The sequence below is a fragment of the Varanus komodoensis genome, unplaced genomic scaffold (assembly GCF_004798865.1).
Source record: "Varanus komodoensis strain SLA01 unplaced genomic scaffold, ASM479886v1 scaffold1, whole genome shotgun sequence".
Lineage (NCBI taxonomy): Eukaryota > Metazoa > Chordata > Lepidosauria > Squamata > Varanidae > Varanus > Varanus komodoensis.
In genome coordinates, this window is record NW_025335268.1 from 80,962,063 (window position 1) to 80,979,749 (window position 17,687).

At 37.3% G+C, this 17,687-nt stretch overlaps 1 protein-coding gene across 1 annotated transcript in view; it reads left to right on the forward strand.

Moving 5' to 3' along the window:
• Window positions 1-15,838, forward strand: part of LOC123024630 (pseudouridine 5'-phosphatase) — a 54,388-nt gene extending 38,550 nt beyond the window's left edge. Inside the window, exon 4 of the mRNA XM_044432616.1 lies at window positions 14,322-15,838. Coding sequence (XP_044288551.1) covers window positions 14,322-14,501 — 180 coding nt within the window. The 3' untranslated portion in view covers window positions 14,502-15,838. The remainder of the gene's footprint in view (window positions 1-14,321) is intronic.
• The last annotated feature ends 1,849 nt before the right edge of the window (window positions 15,839-17,687 follow it).

A 17,687-nucleotide genomic window follows, 5' to 3' on the forward strand; every position in this document is an offset into this window, starting at 1 on the left:
ATTCCTTAGATATGTTTACTTATTCAGATTCCTTCCTGATTCTTTTGTATGGAATATCAACTAGATGCCATGGGGGCATCATCTACTTTTTTATGTAGGTTCACACAAAGGGTTGTGCATTTGCTGCCTTCTTTAAACAGCAGCTTTTGAATACTCCCCTTGGATTCAAAAGGAATCATCCATGCAAGCTTTGGGATTAATGGATGATAAATGCAAGTCTTAAACTTCATTCAACTTAGACAACAGGTTTTGTGGTGCCTTGTATCCTAGGCAGGAAATCTTGTGCATCATTTCTTTTTTTCTTCCTTTCTTCTGCAGCATATTTCTAGAATACTGCTGAGTTGGAGAATATTTCCTCGGCAGTATCACATTTTGGATGTCTTAAAATAAGGATACCTCATATTAATTCAGCCATGGTTTCTTTCATCAATTTTTGTATGCATCTACCAACCCTGATAGTTGATTTTTAAGGTGCTCTTCAGAAGTGTGTGTTGGTGTAACAGTTTCACTTGTAACTGTTAAAAATTTAGTCTCCACTTTCTTTCCCAGAAATCTGTTTACAGTTCAAAATCCTCAAGTTCATATGAGAACAGGGTTACAAAGCAGTCAGGTGTCCTTATTGTTTTTCCACCTCTTCTCATGGCCAGTAATATGGCAACTCCTTGTCCCCTTACAACCGTGCAGCTTTGTTATTGTGCACTGGTTGCTGATCTTCACTACCTACAAATGTAAGTGGATGATGACTGTTCAGCCCTAAGCATTTTGAATAGTAGGTTGTTTAAATCAGGGATGGGGACCTGGCCAGTGGAAGCTTCCTCTCAAGCCCAATCTCCTCTTCCAGCTCTAGAAAAAAAGAGCCAGTGGAGGTGGTGTAAGACCTCCAGTTTGTAGTGTGAACCTCCAAGGAGCTCCTCAAGGTGCTGAGTACAGCAGTCAGCACCATGGACAGTTCCTCTAACATTCTGCTTACGATCCAGAGTGGATGTACCACGGCATTGACATTAGATCCACTAGCCACCACTGAAGCCACCTTTTCACTGTTGCTGAGGCAGAAATGCGCTTTGAATTTGTGATCGGTAGACAGTCGTCTTTGTCCGTTGCTTGTTTCTTCCATTTGGTATTCAGTTGTCTCTGACTAGACTGTCTCATCACATAAAATGGTTTGTCATCCATTACCTAAGCATTTAAAGATCTTCCCTCCCCCCTTTCGGTTTTTCTCCTTTCCTGTAGCTTGCCTTTGCAAGTGTGTAAGGAAGCTTGTGTCCTTGATCCTGAAAGAAATGCACTTTGTGCCCCCTGTTAATGACTCACTGACTTCAAACTGGCCATAAAGGCAGCATAAAATAAATGCACCTATAAAAGAGAATAAGATTTTAATAATCCCCTGCAAGGGAGCAAATCTCTTTTCAGACAAGTAGCTAGGAAGGTCAATAAATAGACTTTGTAATACAGAAACCCGAAACATGGAATATAATTGTCATCTAAATGCTAGAAGTGTAAACTAATGAAATTATGCTGGGTTTTGGCACTACAACATTAAAGTGATATAGGAATTAACAGGAAAAATATTTGAAGGGCAGTCAATATATCTGTATGAAATTTCATGATTTCATTGCTGCAGCTTTAGATGCAGGCCTTCAGTTCTCCAAGGCCAATGTCCCCTTGTACAATAAAATTTCACATCCATAAAATGAAATACTATAGTTTGCTGTAATTACAGAAAGGCATTTAGATGCATCTGTTTCAAGGATTAGAAGATAAAATTTTAGAGGCATATAACTTCCTGAATGCATACAACTATTTAAACAATATTTCTTTTCTATGTAATCATTCTAATTATGCCTAAAAGGTTTGGTGTGGCAAACATAATAGCTGACATGTTTAGCAGTAAACAGTTTTGATAAGCACATTGTGATGAAGGGAGGGCATCTTCTATTTATAAATCTCGTATTAATACTAGCTCATATTTGTGCTGCTATAATTTGCTCCAAGCATAAGAGGATTCATCCTCAGCAGTTTTTATATGTGCTTATTCTGCTGGTATTTCCAGTTTTCAAGGATGTTTCAAGTTTCCCTATAGCAAGGTATGTTTATAGCAATTTTTACCATGCTAACATGGGGAATAATTTCAAAGAAACATGCAGAGATGTTTCCATGCAGTTGCATTTTCAGCAGCTACAAAGATGCAAAGTAGATGTGTAAAGAGGGCAATTAAGACGTGAAAGTTTTGAAACTTAAGCTGATCTAGTTGGCTATATTCTAGAAGCCTGGGAGAATGACGTGTGCATTATCAAAGGCTTATGTGTAATATGTTGTAATTCAAAAAATAGATGCACAGTCTTTCTTGAAAACAGGAGGGAGGAAGGGAAAAGTTCCACTCTGTGTGTGAGAAATGCAGACAATATCTGGATGCATATAATACCAGTTCTGGGCAATGTGAAGGATCCTCACATTGAAAATTTAGAACTTAGAAAAGGAGGATTAGGTGTTTTGTCTTTTGAACAGCCAACTGTCGTTCAGTTATAAACTGCTCAGCAAAGCTTCCTTCATTTGAAAAAGCAGCTTGCTATCTGGCATGAAGGACAATTCTTTTAAAAACAGAAGCAAAAGTTTATACAGGTATGTAGAATCTATTGCCTGGTTCTTAAGATTCCAGCCAGAAGACTGCAGGTAATGGAGAAATGCACAGTACATTTATGAAAAAGAAGACACATCAAAATAGAGAGCGCTTACAAGCACAGCAATTTCTAGTTCAATGTTAAATACCTAAAGTGGAAAAGTGTGAGTTACCTGAAGTACTGGGACCTCTGCCACTGAGGTACTGCTTTCCCTCTCCACTTTATGCAAGGCATGGGCAATTCCCGTTGGGCCTTGTTGTGGTTCCTTGTGAAGTGTTCAAGAACATACTCCTGTGCAAATATGCATTCTGAAGAAAGATCAATAACAGTGGGTAAGCTGTCTTTTGGGGAGCTGGTATACCTCATTAAACATCTTAGAAAGCCTTGTATTGATTGAAGCATAGCTTGAAAACTGCTGGTATTAAGTAATGTTGGATCAAAAAGGTATTTTTTGTAGGAATCATACCAGTTTGGTAGGAATCATACCTTACTAAGCCTAACAGGATTCCTAGCATGCTGTTCCCTAAGCATACAGGCCTCTTTTAAAAGAGCATGGCAGCCATTTGGAAGAATCAGGGTAACTTTACATGTACATAGGACTTTCTCATTACTTCAGATTCACATTGTCTCTATTCAGCTGCCTCTTACGAAAGTACTTGCTTTCACTTGAGAGCATCCTGAATAGATACGAGAAAGTAACCATTTCCTGTTTCATCTTTTCTGACTCCATTCTGAGGATATGCTTCAGAGAACCTTCTCTGATTTTTTTCCTGGCTTCAAAATGGAGTGGCAGTTATGCGACATCTAGTTTTGCAAGGTATTCCAGCGTACAGTTCACCAAAGAGCATTTAGTACAAACAAATCTAATGGTTTTTCAGTCTGTGCCAGTGACTCATTTACTTCAGAAAATACGCAAGTTAATCCTTGAACCTGTGTTGAAAACTTATTTAATGGAATCTCTCCATTCTGTAACAACAGTAACATACCATTAAGGTCAAAGGAATTATGTGTGCATGCTTTTCCTAATTCCCACCTTTACATAAACATTTGAATATCAGAGCAATTCAGCATTTACAAAATTGTAATGTCAGATATTGGTTAAACATTAAGCTGAAGCAGTGGGAATTTTTGTACTAGCCAGCTATCAGCTGGACATGTAAATATCTAATGGATTGGATGTAAATACCTGGCTGAAGCAAATCTTCAAGATCAGTTCTGTACATGGATATGAAGAGACACTGCCACCTGAATGGATAAGGTGTGCTTAGTGTCCGGGCAAAGGTGCCATGAAATCTATGAAACTTAACCATTTTTTATTCAAACCGCCCAACTTTTATATATTTGACTCCTTGTGGGCTTGGTATAGGAAGAGAGATTGCTGAGGGCCTTAATCAGATCCAGTGAAGGAAACTGGCTGAAATCTTTTTCTTGGATCCAACACAAGGATTCCACAGAGCTTTTCTTCAAAGCTGGGAAATTTCTTCAATCTTTATTTTCTTTTAAATTAGTTCAAGGACTCATTGAGATCTAAATCTTGCATTTCTGGATTACATTAATTGATGATACAGCTTTTTGGAAGATACTCCTGGAATCTGTCAGATCCTTGAGCATTTATGCGAAAAACTGTTCCCCACCCCACTAGTTTGAAGGGGCTAGTTCTGCACTGCCAAATTTTATTTATGGGGCTACATTTATTCCATGTCTTCTGATATTCTGTGTGCATGTTCAGATGTTTGAGAATATATTTCATCTTAGGATAACTGAAACTTGCATGGCTTTGCAGACAGCTTTTGTATAGTGAGAAGGAATGCTCGAACGCAAACACATAGCCCTTGGAGAACCAAAATAAGCCATGTTTTTGTTCTTTTAAAAACCTAATTCTTCAGACAGTTTACACAGCAGGAGCCCAAAACTGCAAATATTGTAGCTATTTAAAATTCATTTATTCGTTAGTACTTCAATAGAGCTCCTGTTAAGTGGGTCAATCAAACACATTTCCCTTTTATTCTAGATATTTTGTATATCAAAAGCAGAAAAAAAAGAAAGCTCAAATAATGCAAAAGCTTTACTATGACACATTACTAAAATGGTGCATTTCTAATTTACATGTTATATTTCTTATAAAAATGTTATGCTATTTTAGTACATCTTGGTGTGTATCTGTACATTATTAAATGCAGACCTTAACGACTATCATAACTGTTACCTAAAACTCACGCTAGTCATATTTTGATGTACTATTATTTGTCTATAGTTGCATGAAGACAACCATTTACTCCGCTTGAAACATGTTGCGCTACATTTTGATCAAATGTAGTTGAGCAAAAGCAGCTTGTTGATATAGATACCTGTACCTATGGATACAGAAAAAGTACTAGAGTTTAGGAATGTGTATAGCTCTAATGTTAAAGAATGAATGCATATTATGGAAACATACAGAATCTATGAGTTCATGTATTATTCTTAGACAAATTAGTAAAGAATATTTGCTTTTTTCAAATAGCTTCATAAAAAATGTTAAACTGTATTTTTCTGATTCTATTTTAGGTATGAGCAATCTGTACTAGCAACTCACTAAAGACCAAACACAGCCTGAGTTATAGAGGACTGGCATTTTTTTTAAAAAAATGTGATTTTCACAGTGAATAGGAGATTAAATGAGTGGCTGTACACTGTTCCTTAGATGATTGCATATCCACACTTGCTAGTATTCATATAAACTTTTTAAAAAAACTATGAACAGCTGAACCCACAAACATCATTGTCTGTCAACTGGGCATAAGTATACAACCAAACTGGGATACTTTGCATGTGATACGCATCTTACAATGCAGTCCCATGCATTTAATTTCATTTTTCTTTTTATGTCCCTATACCAGCAAATAGCCAAAGTTGCTTCAGTGGTTTACAAAGGTAAAAATCCTAAAATATAGTGTTATATATGTCTACTCCATAGTAAGCCTGGGACTTGCGGCAGATAAGTAGCTATAGGATTGGAATCACAGGATGTAAGCAACATGCCATTTCAGTCTTATGGCTGGTATTAAACTATTCTTGATTTGACAGGTACAAAAATATGCTTCAATCCTCTCTTTTTTCTGTGTCAGAGTGGGTACAGCAGAAGGTACATAAACGGCTTTTACAATTTGATTTTAGCAGCACAACTAAAAGGCAGCTTTCACATTATATTTTGGCCATGTTTGCCATTAAGTTTGCAGTGCACCCAAAGCTAAATTGTAGTTCTGTGACTAGACCTGTACACTAGCTATACTTGCAAACACATTTTATTTATTTTCACATCTTAGGTGTATACCACAAAACAACTTAGATGTAACAAGTGATTACCCTGCAGAAAACATAATAATCACTATTAACTAGCCAGTACCAAACAGAATACTGTGCTAGTAGAATTGGGATTGACTATGACTGCGAATATTTATCAATCTTTCATACAGTACCAAAGGAATGCATCAGTAGAACAGCAAACATACTGCATTAGCAGGGCTGACGAACATGTTGTATTCTCCAGGCAGCAAATGAGATGTGCCTGATCTTGATATGAATGCAGTAATTTTATCTTGATACAGCATGAGATGCTTACCTGTTTAATCCATGAACTGCAATGCAGATTTTGAAGTTTAGCTGTGGATGGCACTGTGTCATGTGCTTTCTCAGTAGCTAGCTTAATACTTATTTCATTCTTTGCACAGTGTTAAAATTCATAAGGGCTTATTTCATTATGGTAAAAATGTTACACATTTCAGATCAGTGGCTACAATGACAAAAATAAATACTATTTTTATTTTATTTTCCATTACCTGAAATGGTAAGCAATTAATGAAACAAGCAGTCTTCTTATTTTATTCAACACATTTTAGCCACTTGAGCCAATGCTTAAATGAATCTTTTAAAAAGATGTCAGCGTATTTCAAATCACAGATTCAAGATCAGTTTTCATACATGGATCAGCAGGAAGGGCTTTTCCTGCTACCAACTAGCTTTGATTCAATAGTTCCAAAGTCCTGTAAAACTGCATAGATCTGTTCAGTGTGTCTGCACTCCTATTAAAAGCTTAATGAAAAGTGTTATATACTCTTGTGTTTGCTGGCCATTCATAAATGGCTTAATTTTAAAGGATTCTATGCAGAACAGTGTCATGTCCTTAGTAATCTCACTCTTAAATTATTTAATGTTTTGTAGACAAATGCTACCATATCCTGTAGTAAGGATAAACTTTGCTAACTTCATAACCCTCGGGCCATGTTATTGAGCTGAATGCATATTAGCAGCATACTACTACAGGATGCAGTTCAGATAAGAGGCAGAGGCTCCCCTTTCTGCCAAAGCAAATTCCAAAGTTTGATTCTTGTAGCTCAGCAGTGGTGTGATGCTTGCCACAAGCAGTGTTGCCAAAGAACTCTTCTATCCCTATGCAACTTCACCAGCCTTCCATTTAGATGCCTAGGCCTTTCCTAGAGCCTCCTTTAAATTATGGGAAAACTAGCTCTAGCATGTACTTTAGTAGGGCTAGTTCAAATTTAGCATTGCTAGCACAGTGTCTTATCCCTGCATAGTGAATGAACTGGAACCTCACTGCAGTTTGTACCCCCTTTTCCATGTTAACTTGAGCCTCTGTTTTCTCAATGTACATATTATGCATTCCAGTGCTAGTGGGAGATGTTGACATCCTAGACTTTTCCCTTCCCTTCCTTCCCTTCCCTTCCCTTCGCCAGTGGTGCTTGGAGGCAGTAGTCTTGCCAGACATCGTGGGGGGTTTTCTTCCACTTTTTAAAACAGTAGTGGAGTATTTCTTGCTGCAGTTTCACAGTGGGGAGCCCACAGTCATTAAATCAAAAACACCTTACTCTGAAATCGCAAAGAAGGTCAGTTTCAAAAAAAGGTGTTGTCGAGATCTGGAGCTGTGGTGCACTCTCTTGGTGATGAACAGCATGATTTACCCTGCAGGACCCAAAGCAGACTGTGGGTATTTGCAGTGATTGGAGTGCATGCAGCCATGTGCCAGAGCGGGGAGTTCTGAAAGGTTCAGAAAAGGGTTCCCTGTACCACTAAACTTCAAACAGCCACACAGGCCTTTTTGCGTCTCTGGCTTGTATCTGATCCTGCTGATAGTCTTGTTCACAGCCATGCCATGATTCCTGCCAGCCCCTGCTTGGGCCCTTGCCTTCAGTTGAACCCTGCCTTCCTAGTCCTCTCTGACCTTGCCTTGCTCCTGACGCTGTTTCTCTGTGCCCGTGTCTGGCCTCAATTTGCTCTGCACCTTGCCTTCTCTGTCCTACCATACCTTGTCAGTATCTGATCTTTTCCTCCTTCAACCGTGCCATTGCCTCTGGACCTGCTGTGCCTTGTTATTATCTGATCCTTGCCCCTTCCTGACGCTGCCTTCACTTTCTTCATTTTTGGTTCTGCCCTGTCTTGTCAGTACCTGACCTCACATCTTCCTGGCTCTGCCTTCACCTTTGGACCTGCCATGCTGTTTATCTGACCCTCAATGTTCCTTACTACACCTTTGTTTCTGGTCCTTCTGCATTCTGCTAAGACAGCTGTCCACCTCCATCATAGCCAGTCCTCTCAACTAGAATATTGGCAAGTTAGCTGTGATGTCTTTTTAGATAGATCAATTTCGAGCATGCTTTTTGTTCACGCAAAGTGTTGGGTGGCCAGTCATCCTGTTTGCTATGTAGGTGTATGATCATGGGATGACACCAGCAGCGCTTACTCATATACTTAACCATCTTAGCTGTCCCATTCATTGTTGATATACCTGAATTGCTTTTATACCCAAGTATTGTTGCATTAACTATTATTCTTAAAAAAAGGAGGAGGGTCATGTTGGGAGCCACAGTCTTGTAGTGGTTAAGAGTACAATTCTAGGACTCGGGAAATCAGGCTGCAGGTTCTAGTCCCCACTTGGCCATCGAGCCAACTGGGTGACTTTGGGTACATCACAGACTCTCAGCCCAACCTACCTCACAGGGTTGTTGTTGTGGGGATAAGATTGAAGGCAGCAGGATGAGAATGATATAAGCTGCCTTGAGTTCTTTAAAAAAAGAATAAAGCAGGATACAAGGCTAATAATTCTAATAATAAATAAAACTGATTGAGATACAGGGAAGTAAAAATACAGATAAAATTCTTACAAGCATATCTGTCTTTGGGGCTGGAAAAGTAATTCCAATTGTATTACAAACTGCTGAACAATCCTCATATCTTTAGATTTAGTGTATTAATAAGACGACATAACAGTCAGTCATCTCCCATTTTGTCAGTGATCACTTCCATTATTCAACTTTTGACTTTATTTTTCATATTCTATTTTATCCTGTACTGTATGCTTTCATGCTGAATCAGTTGCAATGGCTGTAGTTTTGTTGTTTTATGTTAATTTTTGTTAATCATTTTCAAACTTTGGTTAACCACTCAGTGAGCCTTGGCTATTGGGCGGTATAAAAATGAAATGAATAATAAACTCAAAATACTGCCAGGATGTTGGCAATAAATGTCAACCAATGAAAACTGAAGGAAGATTTAGTACATTTATTTGTTGTAATATTAAAACTAGTGTACTTATGGGTCATTTTCCAAGCTGACTTGGCAATGAAGAGTTTTAATTGCCTCCAGTTCCAAGGAATTAGTTAAGCCTTTCCATTATACTTACAGCATTCCATGGTCACTGTTGTTTTTCTCACAATAAGCTTAATGACATCATTGTAGTCAATAAGGTCTATCAAGGGAAGGTCAGAAGTACATTTATTTCTACAGTGTGCATTAAAGAAGAATTTCCTGAACAGCCTCGATGATGTGATTATGTACAATGCAGAAATATTTAAAGGTCATATATGTCAGAGTTGTTCCTTTCTCTGCTTTCTGAATGGAATGGGAAATTAAAAGACATGGGTTTATGACTCAAACTGACTCATATTGTCCACAAACCTGCACATAGGAGAGCTCCATTTTACAGCAGTTGCTCCAAAGCATAACAAAATTTGTTGGATCCTTATTTTTAGCAGTAGCAGTGGTCAGTAGTCTGTGACTGAAAGAGTATTAAGGCATTATCATGAGCAACACTTCAGTTATTTTCGGAGGTGTAGTGTGGAGGGCTGGGATTTGTGATTCAGATTAAAACCCTACGTTAGCTCAAATATGCATTTGGTTTTTAATTTTTTTCACTTCGTATAAAACATGAATATTTGCTATTAGCTCATTGAAGATTTTGAAAAGCATTCTGAGCATCAGATGTGAATGCTTTAATCTTCATCTCAAAATAAAAATTGAATGAAAGAATTTTGAGAACATGCAAAGATGATTTATAAAAGAGGAAGTTAAAAAGAATTCATGTTAGGTTTAAATCTTGGCCTATTATATTTCTGAAAAGACATCAATTAGATTAATATAGTTCAATCATTGTTCGCCAATATATTTATTTTCATAAGATACCTATTCCCCTATATGAAAAAGAAATCACACACAAAAATGACATGTTGCATTCAGGTCCTGTCCAAATACAGTTGACATTGGTATCTGGTTCATATACACTAGATACTTTGGAAATCTGAATATTAAATTTACCTGTCTGTAGACATGAACCAGCTCTCACCTTAGTCCTGGCCCTTTTCCCCTTACGTCTCTACATGTAGTCTGAGAAACAATAGTAGAAACAGCACTAGCACAGAAGTTCCGGGCAAGAACAGAAGAAGACTTAGGAGACATATGAAACAGAGAGCTGTTTTGGCTTGCTCAGAAGCAAATGAATTGGGATGGGAAGCCTAATCAGTTACTCTAGCAGTAGGATAACTGAGATGATACCACCCAGACTGTCCCTGAAGCAGTCCACCCCAAAAAGGTGTTGGATGATTGTAGGAAGTGGTAGCAAGCCACATCTCTATCTTTATTGCTCAGACTTCTCTTTATGCACACTTTTCCCAAGTGCCTACATAGGTTTTCACCAAACTTCTGGATCCAAGGCTAAAAGCATGTTCCATCAATGTGACAGATAGCTTTCAGATACTCTTACTAGGAAAGGACGTTCTTCACATTTTAGATGAGAATCTGAAATGCCATTGATCATATAATATCATAACCACCACATGATTATTTCAAAAACTGGAATTCCAACAATTGTGTTGTTTTTGTTTCAATGGTGGTAAAATGAAACCCTGTGAACTGTGCTACTCAATACCTATCAACTTTTATTTTTGAGTACATGGTGTTCTGTTGTACTGTTATGAATATTCATTTCTGTACAGGATTGGTCACACAGAACGATTGCCTCACATCTTTTTGTAGCCCTACTTTTATTTGTTTTGCTCATATTTTCAATTCTGCCAAACCTGGAGACATCTCAGGATTTACCATGAGAGCCTTCAATTCTGATCCATTGGTTAAGACATGCAAAATTAAAACTCAACTCTGCCACTAATTCCACTGGTATCCCTTAAAATCATTTTCTTAACATGAACTGGTCTTTCCTTTCTTCAAGCTTTAAGTTACTTTCTTCCTATATTTCATTTCCAGAAAAGCCAGAGCTGGGTAATGGAATCAGGCCATTAGTTGTTGTTTAGGGCAGATCTGTCTGAGTTAGTTTGGCAGACAGATTCTGTTTCTAATCTCTTAAGTATATAACCACCTAGGTTTGGGCAGTGTTGGTCCTGCTTCCTTATGCACGCCTACTGAGCATGTTGCAGGATCCATGCAGGAGAAGAATGTATGGTGCAAACCCATAGGAACTGTGTTATTAGGAACCTCCTGTGATGTAGCTTTGCTTCATAAGGATAGAAATCCTTTTGCACTAAGCAGCATAGGGCATGAAGAATCTTCAGTGGTAGGTGGTATCATTGTTTCATTACAGATACCATATTAGTCAATGTAAGTCAGAGGTGTAGCTTTCCTCTTTGGGAAAATGTTTTTTCAAATTACTTCCAGATACTAATCAGCATCCAAATATTCTCTTCTTTTTCTCTATGAATTTCTTATTTAGTTAATTAGTCAAATTTGCAACCTGCAAACTTTTAAAATCATTTATTCATAAAGGAGACAGTTTAAAGTCTGTACCCATTTCACGTATCTGCATCTTTAAGGTACTTCTGACTGTGGCACGTTCAGCTGTGATAATAAAAAGACAAATAGAGTTATCAAGAACAGAATACCCATTTAATGTATCATTGCATTGATATAGCAAATCATATTACACAAACACAGCTTGTGAACCTGAGTTTGACAGTAATCTTATGAAGGTCCATCAAGTTGCCATTGAATATTAGGGGGAAAAAATAAAGTTCCCCATTTAAAAAAAAATAAAGCAGGCACTGACTGATATATTTTATTAATATATTTCTCACCTTACATACATAGCATCTGACATAAGTACTTTGTTCTTTAAGCACGATAATCCCAGATTCCTTCTATTCTGTGAGCAAGAATATCTGCAGTCCTATTTAGCCATTAAAATAAGGTTTATTTTATATCACATATGCCTATATCACATTTCTTTTTCAGGCATCCAAATTTCCTCATGATTATCTGGGGTCAGGGTACCTTTGCCACTACAGCTGTAGACACCCTCTTTCTTCTCCTTTTTTCCTTCCTTCCTTCCATACTCACCTCATGCACAGATAACAGTGGGAGTGGGGCAGATACAATGCATGTGATGCTGTAGGGCAGACTACAGAGCACATCCCTGCTCCTTGTTCACATGCTGAGGCAAGCCAGATTTCATCTCATGTGTAACGTGCTTTATCTTTCTGAGATAACTTGCTTTCTGAGATAACTTTCATCTCATGTGTAGCATGCCCTTCTCCAAGTTGTCCAGGGCAATAGTCTTGTGGTTTATCCATCTCATCCACAAAGCGATCCAGTGGAGTAGCATACTGACTATAAATGTTCTGATTGTGAGCACAAGCCCATGTGCATCCAGCCGAGAATGCATATAATTGTCTTCAGACTTTCCACCCAATGTATGGAAGTTGTATGGAGTGAACAGGGACATGGACGTTGATGGGGGGACAGTTTTCAAGGCCCCATTTTTCTGTCCTTCCAAATATCTTTAAACTTATGGAGAATCTCTTTCTGAATAGGGATTCTGACACCTAAATTCAGCAGAATTTCCATATTTTCCAGCAACCATTTAGATGAAGAGGAAAGGAAAATGTATAGTGAAATTATGATTGTTTTTAAATATTGTTTGTTAATATAAAATGTGTTTCTCCTGAATGTAGTATGTAGATAGTATCCAAAACTGTAGCGTTAAAAAGCCATGTGTGTGTTACATTTTATATGAACTATGAGCTTGTATTTCCATTTTATAAATGTAAACACTTGGATTGTTTTATTCTGACCTTTGCTTTCTACAATACTAACAGATCATTTCAGACAAACTGGAGACCAACAGATTCTCTTTTGCAGATATAGAACTCTTACATTAATAACTAAAATAGGATAGTAGAAAGAATATAAAGAAGTGATATTCATTACTCATGAACTCATTTAATTTTCAAAATACAGGACTGATGTGTATTTATTGCATAAGAAAGAATTTGTTGCTTAATAAAGAGTAAGAATGGCTTAATAAAAGGTTTGTTTCTGGAATTTGTCTCAGACCAAGAACTGAGGCATACATAAGCAACAGTATAAAATATTTTGACTGTAACATGTTTAGTTTTTAATGACAACAGTAATGCATAGTTATAGCTGAAGCACTGTGCTAATATTACATGAAATAACTCTGTTCCTTTTTACTAGCTCAGATGTGTTCATAATGATAAGTACAACAAAACAGTGCCATTTTTAATTGTATTTAATGAGCATACCTTGTCCAAATTAATTCCTTAATTTGCTGAATGCATCCTACTGATCATGCTTTGTTCTTCTGAAGAATAACATCTTGGAAGTATAGAAAGGCATTTTTGAGCCCTGCTTTTTATGCTTTTGCCACTTCCAGATTTTTTTTTCTTCTATGTCTAGATACCCCATAAATAGTGCATTTGTTTAAAATAAATTCTAAATTTTCATTGCATGTGTGATTTTCCCTTCTGCTTACCCCATGTTACTGTTATGGCACGGGCGTATCATCCAGATAACAATACCTGTAAAACATAGAGATTCTTGTATAGAAGAGCGTGAAGCACTCCCATGTCCAGTATAATTAGATGGTGGCAGTATAGTGAGACTTTAATTTTTGCATTTTTGTTTTGATACAGGAGTTGCAGGGCAGGAAGTTGGGAGGGAGGCAGAATGTTTCCAAACCATCAGAAAGAGTCACTGGAATGTTATAGGTCTGGTAAAGATGTTGCATCTTCAATTGCATCCAGCATGCAATCACTAGATTCTGTTGAGCAAATAATACTAGATAAGTCTGGTGTACTTTAACATGTCTCTGGACCTGTCTGTTTTATTTAATTGTGCTTCTATAAGGCCTGTAACTTTAAATCTTACATGCCACTGTTCTAATATACCCATTAAAGCAATTCTTCAAATCTACCTAATAGAAGCAGTGTGTATTCGGCTCTTGACAAGATGTTACAACCAAACCAGATGTTTAAAAAATGCATTGGCAAACTGTTTATGGTAACTTCCTCCCCAAAGGCTAATGTCCTAGGAACTAAAGCCAAGTAATTATTATCTGCTGAATATACTGTTGTAACAGAATGATTTTCCACTTACTAATTTGCTTTTCTTTCTAATTCTCAGTGTCTTGTATTTGAAGATGCTCCCAATGGGGTCAAGGCATCACTGACAGCTGGGATGCAAGTGGTCATGATTCCAGATGAACACCTGAACAAAGATCTTACTAAAGAAGCAACTCTAGTACTCCAGTCTATGGTGGATTTCAAGCCAGAACTATTTGGTTTACCACCATTTGATTCATAACCATTTCATTTATTTTCATTGGTTTAATTCACCCATCTGGCAAACGGTTCCATTTTGACCATTTTGGTAATTACATTTTATCTGATAATTCTATTCAGTGGTAAGGTGATTTGTACCATATGAAGAATGTTGTAACATATCTCTCCAATTTTATTTTTTAAAACAATCTCGTGTGCTGTTGGACAATTTCCCCTTCAAACTTCAGAAAATATCTTTAATGAAGCACAAGGATCTGTTATCAGAGGAAAGATAGTGAAATACTTGACCTTGTAAGTTCCTTTGAATGCCTAAACAGTCTATGAATCATGTCTATTGCTGTCTTGTTTGACGTTTTAAGCAGAGCTATGCTGTATCAAACCAAGGGTCCATCTCATCCAGCATTGTGTTTACGCAGTAGTGGATGAACTACCTGCAGAAAACCCACAAGTAGGATGCAACTGTAACAGCACCCTGCTGATGATTTTCCCCAGCTGTTACGTAGGCACATTCCCTTTGATATCAGAGATGCCATATAATCATGAGAGTGAGAATTCATTGGTAGCCTCATCCTTTGTCTAATCATTTAAAGCCATCTAAATTGATGGCCACCACTCCATTTCATTGTAGCCAGTTTTGCAGTGTAACTATGGTTTACTTAGTTTAACTTGTTTCTCTAACTTTGTGTATTCATCTTGAATGTAAGTTGGTATAGTCTACAGTTTCTCAAACATGCTATTACAAATCCCTTGTTTGCCTGCATCAAACCAAGCAAATAGATAGAAGGCTGCAGGTTGGCCTTTTTAATTTTTACCTTTCTTCCGTGGTTTTCCCTGTTTTAAAAGTAATCAGTTCAGTAGGGTGATTTTTATAGAGCCAGTTGTTACCAGCTCAGCCAAGCATCTCTCTTGTTATTGCCTTTACTTATGCACAGGTGACAATTTTCTATTCTTATTTTCTTGGTGGTTTTGCCATTTTGCCTTTCCTTTCACTATCAGTGTTACAGAAAACATCTCTTGTTGGCTCTTGGGAACCCAGTGCTCTTGAAACTCTGCTATGTGGAGTCGCAATTTTTCTATTTCTCTTCTTCCTCCCAGCTTACCTTCTTTCTTGATCAACCCTTATCTGATGAAGCCATGACTGTCTCCTTTGTTTATAATCAACTCACTGAATGCTGTTTCCTTTGTTGTCTTTTCTGAAGTTTCAATGTAAACCTTTTAAGTATGTCTATATGCCTCATGATGGTATCTGCAACGTAACCTATGGAAATAGAATTGTCTATTCTTAGCACTGATTCACATCCAACTTCTGCCCCTGGGAAAACAATGTATTTTCAATAAATGTTGCTAGTTGATAAAGTTTGCATATGTTGTCTTTCTATGTTTAATTTTATTTCTACCAACTATAAAGGCTTAGCAGTATACTACATAGATTGGTGAAGGCCACCTGCTACATATCCTGTTGTAGCTTCTTAATGCTTCACTACACGCTGCCCATATGTTCTCATATTTATCTTAAAAGATGCGGGAATTGCAGAATGGAAAATGTTCTAATAACACACTCTATCGTTCTTGCCACAGAGCGCATTTCTGAGCATTTTCCTGCATTAGACCAAACTGACTCCTCATAGCTGAGGTACAGAAATAATTGGTACTGTCTGAGACTTCTGAAATCAGCCACTTTATCAGTAATTATGGAAGCTTTCTGGAATTCATCTCTTCTTTGGTATCCATTACCCATTCATTACCCAGTACGATTTGTCTTTATGTAGTTGTTTAGATCACAGTTTAGTGTAGCTGTATGTTCAATGTTTGGCATATTCATTCATTGGAGGTTGTATCTACACGCTCCTACCTATTCCTTTCTACTGAGGAAGCTCCAGCCTACTAATGCTAACAGAGATAGCCTTTTCTAACAGCTCCATATCAGGATGGAGATGTAACTCTTTATCATTAATACATCCTTGTGTTAAACAGTCCTGCAGTTCTGAAGGCGGTATGCAAGCCTCTCTCCTTTGAACAGCTTCTATTATCTTGTTTAATACAATATTCTATTCTAAAGTCAGCATGTTTGTTTTACCCTTCTCCGAAAATGATAAATACCTTCCTAGCCTAGAAGAGCCAATAGCCTTTTTCATGTTAAAATGGGTCTAGGCTACTTGCCTGTTCACCTGGGAGGGTGGGGGAAGCAAAAAAGCAGAAGTAAACCTGAAATGGATGCCCAGCAGAGATTTCAGTTGTAAATACCCCAATCCTTTTATGTTATTACATTTAGCTCATATGCGCTTGGTGCAGGTGCTCTTGACATCCATAGATCCACTCGCATTTTCCTGCCATTGCCAAATGTCACCATAGCTGGAGAGTCACTACAGTTGAAGACTGCTTTAATGTGTAAAATACTTACCTTTGGGGCTGTCCTTCTCTCATGATGCTCATAATTGTTGAATTCCACCTGGGAATTATTAGGTTGGATGAAGTCTAATAAGTCATAATTAGTATGTTTTTCAAAGCATATCTGCCATTTCATTTTACAAGAAATAAAAATGCCATGGCACATCTCACTGATAACCTTCTCCCAAAGGAATGGCAATGGAGCACTGGAAGTTTTATAGAAAGACACATTCATTTTATAAATGGTAGCTAACTATTGCAAACAAAGTAACATTATGTAATATTATATATGTGCTATAAACCATATTCCACTGCAGCCTTGTTTATGAAGCAGCTTTGCCTTTTCCAGAATTAGTACATACAAACTCAGCATGAAAGAATCTCTTCCTTTGCCCTCTCGCTCATAATATATTTAAAGAGAAAACAAATGCAGTTAGCCATCCACTTACCTCTGCTGATGGGCAATCTTCATAATTAATGTAGGAACAAATGGATCAGATCAATTTTGAAGAAAGCTGAATAGTTTTAAATCTGTATAGATACCAAATGACTTTAATTAGTATCAGTCTGACAGCCTAGTTAGCGTAAGAATATTCAGGTTATGTAAGAATATATACATAAGAAGCATTCATCTCTTTTTAACTTTTTCCATATGCTGTGTTACATATGCTGGAACTGAAATGGATTCATCTGGCCTTGTTACCACTTGATATATACAAGATACTCAACACCATGAATATGCAAAATATTTTTATTCTTGTACACAAGTTATGTAAACAAAACCAAACTGGCATTTTTTGGTTGCCTAAGTAATCACACA